At 38.4% G+C, this 8102-nt stretch overlaps 1 protein-coding gene across 1 annotated transcript in view; it reads left to right on the top strand.

The window, feature by feature from the left end:
• Positions 1-8102, top strand: part of MAP3K19 (mitogen-activated protein kinase kinase kinase 19) — a 37725-nt gene that overhangs the window by 7163 nt on the left and 22460 nt on the right. The window contains 1 exon segment of the mRNA XM_007464005.1: positions 3159-3255. Within this exon segment, the coding sequence (XP_007464067.1) occupies positions 3159-3255 (97 nt within the window).

Genomic DNA, 8102 nt, shown 5'->3' with positions numbered 1-8102 from the left:
AAAGAGTGGGGAAGGTAACTGATGACCTTTTTTGTTATAAGTTTTTGTTTTTAACCATTATTTGACTTTTAAAAAATGTATAAGTTAGATAAAAATGAAAACTAATTAAAAATTAAAATACAGAAGTGGTTAAATCCCAACTCCTCTGGGGCATGGAATGGGATGAGGTAGAATGGAAACATTTATTTTTAATACTATTTGAATATTTTACTATTGTGCATTTGTAACTTTTCTAAAGAGGTTAGCCTGCTTCTCACCAAAGCTGCTTTAGTACAGTGGTTGTCAAAAGGGGGTGATTTTACCCCTCAGGAAGCAGTTAGCAAGGCTTAGAGACATTTTTGGTGTCACAACCGGGGCAGAAGTGCTGCTGGCATCCAGTGGGTAGAGGTCAGGGATGCTGTTAAACATCCTACAGTGCGCAGGGCAGGCTTTCCACAGCAAAGAATCACCCAGCCCCAAATGTCAGTAGCAGCGAGGCTTAGAAACCTTGCTGTGTAGTAGGCCTTGTCACAACATTGAAGGTTGTATTGTTTTTGATTACTAATATTACATAGTAATTGGAATAAAATACCTAGAAACCAATCTTTAAAATGTGTGTCATGCATCAGAAATTGATAAACAAAAACTCATTTACTTTTCATTTTTTTTGTGGTATAGTTAGGAACTTTCTTTCTTAAAAAGACTAAAAATCCTTTCATATTAGTATATTTTTTCGTGCAAAACATTTTCTGAACTTTCACTCTCTATTTTTCTTATTATGGTTGAAATAACTGAACTCATTTCTGAAGGAGAAATAGACTCTCACTATTGAATTTGCCTCTTCTTCTCAGTGCCTTCTCTAGCGCTTAAATTGCAAAACCCAAGGTCACTCTTCACTTCTTTCCTTTGAATGAAAGCTTGCTTTTCTTTTGGGTTGTCTGTAATAGGTTTTTATAGTTTACAAATATAAGCAGCTGCCTTGCTTGTAGGATTGCTCCTGAGAGGCTCTTTATACCCGCTCCCAATCTTTTTTCATCTAAGGAGAATCGTCTTTCTAAATTTAATTACGTATGATTTCTATGCCTCTTTTCTGTGTGGTTGGCATTCTGTTGTTTACAGATTAGAATGCTATGCCCTCTATCTAGTCTGTTGTCACCTCCTGCATCACTGTCAATGGTTTATGAACTCCATTTATGTTTGGGATGTGCTATTCTAACATTTTCTCTCCTTCACTCACAACTGAGTGTCATTATTTTAATTTTCCTCCTTGTAGCACCCAAGCACTCCTTAAAGTCATTCATATTTAGTATTCTAAAAGAAATTAGAAAATTCTGAGCTGTTTCTGCTTTTGTCTTCATTTCCATGATAACCTTCAAAGTAGACATTATTCCCTACATCCTTTTTGTTTGTGACACATGGTTTTTCAGTTTATTCTATGGAAGAAATTTTTGTCAGGAGATTGTAGGCATCACACATCTTTTATTTTATCTTTTCCTGTGCAAAACCTATAAATCAGGTTTGAGTATTCTTTCTTTTAATTTTGCTCACTGTTACTGATTCCTTTCTTTCTGGTTCTGGTTGAGACTCTGTTTCAAGTTTTTCATGGTAACAAGAAAGCAGAGTGGTTAAGACCTCTGTAACCAGACTACAGAGTCTGAGTGTGAATCCTGGCTCTACCATAGGGTAGCTATGTGACCTTGGGTAAGTTACTTAACTTCTCTGGACCTCACATACAAAAGAGAATAATAGTTCCTACCTCTAGAGTTGTTGTGAGGATTAAATTAATTAATATGTGAAAGGTGCAACAGTGTCTGGCACTTTATGTGTAAATGCTAGTCGTCATTATGGGTTTCGTAGGTAGGTGTGCCCACACTCTGTGTCTTCCAACTTTTCTTGAAGGACCAGCTAATGAAGGAACTGAGCAGTTGAGAGGGGTGGGATAGGGAGGGTGGGAGGGAGGTTCAAGAGGGAGGGGATATGGGGATATATGTATACATATAACTATTCACTTTGGTGCACAGCAGAAATTAACACATTATAAAGCAATTATACTCTAATAAAGATTAGAAAAAATTCAATAAAGACTTTTAAAATGGTCCACATCAAAAAAAAATCTTAAAAATCATGTACTGCTAAGTTATTACAATTGAACACCTAAAATATTTTCATGGCAGTATAAATGCAGGGTTTTATTTTTATTTTTTTCTGTGATAATTAAAATGAACAAAGCAAAAAGAAAAGATTCCCAAGCTCTCTTGGGAATTAGTGAATGAAATATCAGATGTTGTTTGGTGATAAAGGCTACCTGCTTGTTCAACAGGCATCTGCATTTAGGGCAAAGGCTTTTTATCCAACAGTCTCCTTAAGTAGGCGGTTCAACCAGATCACAGAAGCCAGAGAGCCACTTGTAACATCCAGGTTGTGATGGGATATTTTAACTACTACTTGCATCTATCACTGTTCTAGACATTAAAAAGGGAAAAACCAGCAACAACTTCTAATGAAGGAAACTATCAACAAGAATGAATTCTAATAGAAAACATTTCTTCTTTAGAGAGTTAGGAGTACTTTTTATAAATCAAGCTGTCTCTCAACCGTGTTTTTCAGCATAATGATTATTTTCTAGAGGGTAAAAGGAAAGCTTTAGAGGTTGCATACCACAATTAGATCAAAAAGCTGTCATAGTGAAAACTTTAATCAGCTTTGCTGCCTCCTTTCAGTCTAAGGTTATATCTGCAGCTTCCATATGGGGCAGGGATTTCTACCCTCATCATTTACAAATGATGCCCCAGGGAGGCATTATGGAAAAGATCATGTTCCTTTGGGGTTGTTCACGGACTATGGCCAAAGGATTCTTTCCAGTTACCCACCCAGATGGAATTTGTAGCAGTTTAACAGCCTGGACACGGACATGATAAAGTATAAAATATTGAATTTCTATGTGTCTCAGTGATTTCAGCTTTGATCTTCATTTTTGATTATGCAGTTAATCACGTCCATGTCTGTCTGAGCCTGGTGCTCTGGAGGCGAATACTTTCCCATTTTTTTAGTCCTAAATGCTTTATCCGATTTAAAAGGAATCCACAGTGTGAAACTCTAGCCTAGAAAAAAAATCAACATCCACTCTGCCAACCAAGTACTACGTTGAACAACTGAGTTTCTATTTTATGATATTTCAGGAGTTTGACCAAGATGATGTCTGCACTCATTCCATATTGATTAGTGAAAAAGGAGATCCAAGTGGTGATGGACTAGACTGGCAACCCAGGACAGAAGGTATCTGTCTTCTGTCCTTGATATGGTTACAAAGATAACATGGATTATTTGGATTTCCCCCCTAATTTTGGTAGTGCTCAGTGCAGGAACATTGAAATCACAGACAAGCACAAAGGAAAAGAAAAATCGCTCATTATCCTATCCTTTGGTCCATACCTGCATCAGTGAGTCTTGTCAATCTGCCCAGCCAAAATGGGCATCCCTCTTCTGTCTCTCCTCTTCGTTCTACCCCACTCCAGCTCGCCTACTGTTCCCATCTCCTATCTTTTCTAATAACATCTTTTTCCTCATTTCTTTCCTCTCAGAATCTTCCATCAGCTCCAGGGATCTGTTCTCTTCCAGGACCAAGCATTTCTCCACTATCTGTCATCCCAGAACTCCTCCCTTGAGGGGGAGTTGCGGGCCTGAACAAAGAACTAAAGCCCCAAGTTGCATTCTTGTATTCTAGGAGGTCATAAGTCTGGAATTTTCCAGAACAATGCCCATTCTAAATATGTCATCCTGTCCTGCCCATAAGTGTCCTTGCATTGAACAGATCACAAAGTATTTGCAGATTCTCACTTCAAAAAATAGTCATCACAGAGATCACATTTGTCTGTTATCTATTCGCCTATAAACTTTTTTTAAAAAATAAATTTATTTGTTTATTTTTGGCTGCATTGACTCTTCGTTGCTACGTGCAGACTTTCTCTAGTTGCGGCGAGCGGGGACTACTCTTCTTTGCGGTGCACGGGCTTCTCACTGCAGTGGCTTCTCTTGTTGTGGAGCACAGGCTCTAGGCACACAGGCTTCAGTAGTTGTGGCACGTGTGCTCAGTAGTTGTGGCTTGCGGGCTCTAGAGCGCAGGGTCAGTAGTTGTGGCACGGGCTTAGCTGCTCCACGGCATGTGGGATCTTCCTGGACCAGGGCTCGAACCCGTGTCCCCTGCATTGGCAGGCAGATTCTTAACCACTGTGCCACCAGGGAAGTCCCCCTACAAACTTCTTAAATGAAATGTTTATTTGAACTGCGCCAATCTCTCTCTGATAATTTTCCTGTTTGCATTTCTAACACTCCAGGGAAGCTGCTCTCTGGATGTCTTTTTTCTCATCCCTGTCAACCACCCTGAATGCCAGTGCTGTCCTAGCTGCTGTCTCCTTTGGCCCCTTATGTGATGCTGCCCTCTTCTGGGGAGACTTCAGTCTTTCTCAAACTCACTCGGTATCTCCTCTCCCCTGGCGGAGGGCGGGGAATAATTTAATAACATTTGAAATGATTAACTCCATGAACCCTGAAAGACCTGATTAAAATAACCAAGTTCTGATCCCCTTCCAAACAGTCTATGTGATCTGCCTTTGACTTTCAAAGGTTTCAAAGCTGAGTTCTCAGAAGCCTGATTGTGTTCCCCATCATCTTCCAAGAGGTTAATATAATGTGTTTATTCTGCTCCATTTGGAAGTGACTTGCCATCTGAGGTGCTTATAATTCTTTTTAAATCGATTTGTAAGATTTCAGGTTTTCATATAGGAACCATAACACTTATGCAGCATCTCGACTAGGCCCTCGTAGTTTTAAGCTTTCATAACTTGGGTTACACATTTGAAAGAAGCAATTATGTTTCAAAATTTTCCTCTCACAGTTGATAAGAGTCTTCACTAGAACTAGCTCCTCTTTTAAGTCACAAAGCCTGAAATAAAACTGGGGTGTTATTGTGCATTGTATACATCTTAAATAGCAATAAATCTCTTTAAATCCCATTTACATGTTTCTACCAATAACATATTCCAGGTTGTTAATGTTAAAGTGCTTGCACATGTTATGAAGACTTTATGCACATACCATGTGACTATTCTGTTGTAGATATGAAGATTTTAAATTTTTATTTATTTATTTATTTTTGGCCATGTTAGGTCTTCGTTGCTGCATGTGGGCTTTCCTTAGTTGCAGTGAACGGGGGCTACTCTTCGTTGCGGTGCGCGGGCTTCTCATTGCGGTGGCTTCTCTTGTGGAGCACGGGCTCTAGGCACGTGGGCTTCAATAGTTGTGGCGCACGGGCTTAGTTGCTCCGCGGCATGTGGGATCTTCCTGGACCAGGGCTCGAACCCATGTCTCCTGCATTGGCAGGCAGATTCTTAACCACTGTGCCACCAGGGAAGCTCTAGATATGCACATTTAATCATTTAGTTTATATCTGTTCATTGTATTATTCTTTTAAAAAGGGAGCCTCACTGACTAAAGTATGTATAAACTTTATATAATGTTTGGATAACTCCCCTGGTCTTTTAACAACTAAGTATTCCTGCAGCATACATTTGCTTTATTATGGGCTTTTACAGATGGTAACTTCTAAAATAAAATCCCCCCGCAAAATCCTTCATCTTTTTCCTTAGTATAAAAATCTTCTTGCATTCCTCAATCAGCTATTTTCCCAGAACATATCAGATGCAAACCTCATAGACTGGAAATTGAGTGTGTAAAATTACCCTTTTCATGAATGAATAAGAACCTATTTTCTGAAATTACTGGGCTTAATTTATTTTTAATAGTGTATCATCAGAATTCTTAAGTGTAGGTAATAGAATCTACTCTACTTGAGTGAAAAAGGAAGGAAGTTTTCAAAGATACTAGAAAGTTCACAGACCATTGAAAAACCAAAGGAGAACAGACCCCAGGTTGGACTGTCAGAAAGAATTCTTGTAGCTACATCTCAAAACTGGCTACTGACCCCCAGGTCATGCTTCTTCAGCCACAAACAGGAGCTGCTCCCACAATGACCTCAGAACCTCCCTCCTCTGTTGACACCCACATCAGCAAATGATGCCTGTGCCTTATCTTTTCTCATGTAACCCATGTGAATCCATGTCTCAAGTTAGCTTTCTGAACTCTAGTGGCAAAAAAAGGCTGGAAAATGTAGTTTTAAAAAATTCTGTTGAAAATCATGATTTAGGAAACTATCAAAACATAGAGAGGTTATCAAAATGTTTTGAACCTCGATTCCCATCAGTTTAAACAGAACAAGTGGACAACACAGAAAAGTAAGACTTTTCTGGAGAAAATAACTTCTTCATTGAATGAATTAGGTTAGGCCAATTTTAAATTTTCATTTTAATGATGTAGCACTTACATTAACAAATTAATCATCATTTCCCAACTTTTATGAATGTCATTTGCACCTCTTCTGCAAGGAAATTATGTTTCTGGTTGTGTTTAAATGTTGCCTTTTAGTTTCTCTCCCCTGTAACATTTTCTGGTGGGGTTAATTAATTAATTATTTATTTTTAAAGATTCTTTTGATGTGGACCATTTTTTTTTAAAGTCTTCATTGAATTTGTTACAATATTGCTTCTGTTTTATATTTTTGGGGTTTTGGGCCACAAGGCACGTGGGATATTATCTTCTCGACCAGAGATCAAACCTGCACCCTCTGCGCTGGAAGGTAAAGTCTTAACCACTGGACCACCAAGGAAGTCCCAGGGTTATTTTATTAATACATCTTACTGGAAAGATTCACTCAGATGGGAGCAAGTGTTTTATTTTTACATGTTAACAGTGCATCCTCTTTCCTGGACCACTGGATATGTTTAGAGGCTCCCGTGACTACTCAGAGTATTCAAAAGACAAAAAGAGAACACACGTGTTCCAAGATGATTTCAGAGCCAGAATGTTGTATAATCTTTCCCCCTCCCCTCCGCCATTTAGGACCAATTTTTTTTTTTTCCATTAAGGAGCCATTAACTTTTCACAATGTCTAAAAAGGCAGGTATTTCTCATACTCACTTATTGTATCTTCGCTCCTTGTTTTAAAATAAAAGAAGAAATCAACCAATTAACAGATTTTGAACACATTAAATTTGCTTAAATACATTCTGGGTAAAAAAAAACATAACCTGGGTTTATTAGTCCTCAATGATTGTAAAAATACAGTCATTCTTAAGAATGTGTTCACATGAATACACTGCCCAGTTTTCTAATTTCCACAGCAAAATACTAACTGTACCTAGCCTTTACTAGAACATCCTTTTCACTGACAGTTTAGTTATTAGGAAAGTATGCTGTATGTTTTTCTTACTCCAACTTATCAGCTAGGTGTTTGCCCTCAAGGATGACTATAAAACTGGTATGAAAGACACCCATCTCCCTGTGCTATGTGGCTGCTTCCCACTAGCTATCTATTTTACATTTGGTAGTGTATATATGTTCATGCCACTCTCTCACTTTGTCCCAACTTACCCTTTCCCCTCCCCGGGTCCTCAAATCCATTCTCTAGTAGGTCTGCGTCTTTACTCCCATCTTGCCCCGAGGTTCTTCATGACCAGTTTTTTATTTTTGTTTTGTTTTGTTTTGTTTTGTTTTGTTTTTCAGATTGCATACATATGTGTTAGCATACAGTATTTATTTTTCTCTTTCTGACTTACTTCACTCTGTATGACAGACTCTAGGTCCATCCACCTCACTACAAATAACTCAATTTCTTTTCTTTTTATGGCTGAGTAATATTCCACTGTATATATGTGCCACATCTTCTTTATACATTCATCTGTCAGTGGACACTTAAGTTGCTTCCACGTCCTGGCTATTGTAAATAGAGCTGCAATGAACATTGTGGTACACGACTCTTTTTGAATTATGGTTTTCTCAGGGTATATGCCCAGTAGTGGGATTGCTAGGTTGTATGGTAGTTCTATTTTTAGTTCTTTAAGGAACCTCCATACTGTTTTCCATAGTGGCTGTAACAATTTACATTCCCACCAACAGTGCAAGAGGGTTCCCTTTTCTCCACACCCTCTCCAGCATTTATTGTTGCTAGATTTTTTGATGATGGCCATTCTGACTGGTGTGAGATGATATCTCATAGTTTTGATTTGCCT

Source organism: Lipotes vexillifer, unplaced genomic scaffold, assembly GCF_000442215.2.
Source record: "Lipotes vexillifer unplaced genomic scaffold, Lipotes_vexillifer_v1.1 scaffold233, whole genome shotgun sequence".
Taxonomy (NCBI): Eukaryota; Metazoa; Chordata; class Mammalia; order Artiodactyla; family Lipotidae; genus Lipotes; species Lipotes vexillifer.
The sequence above is the reverse complement of the archived record's forward strand: the minus strand, read 5'-3'. Positions and strand labels throughout refer to the sequence as shown.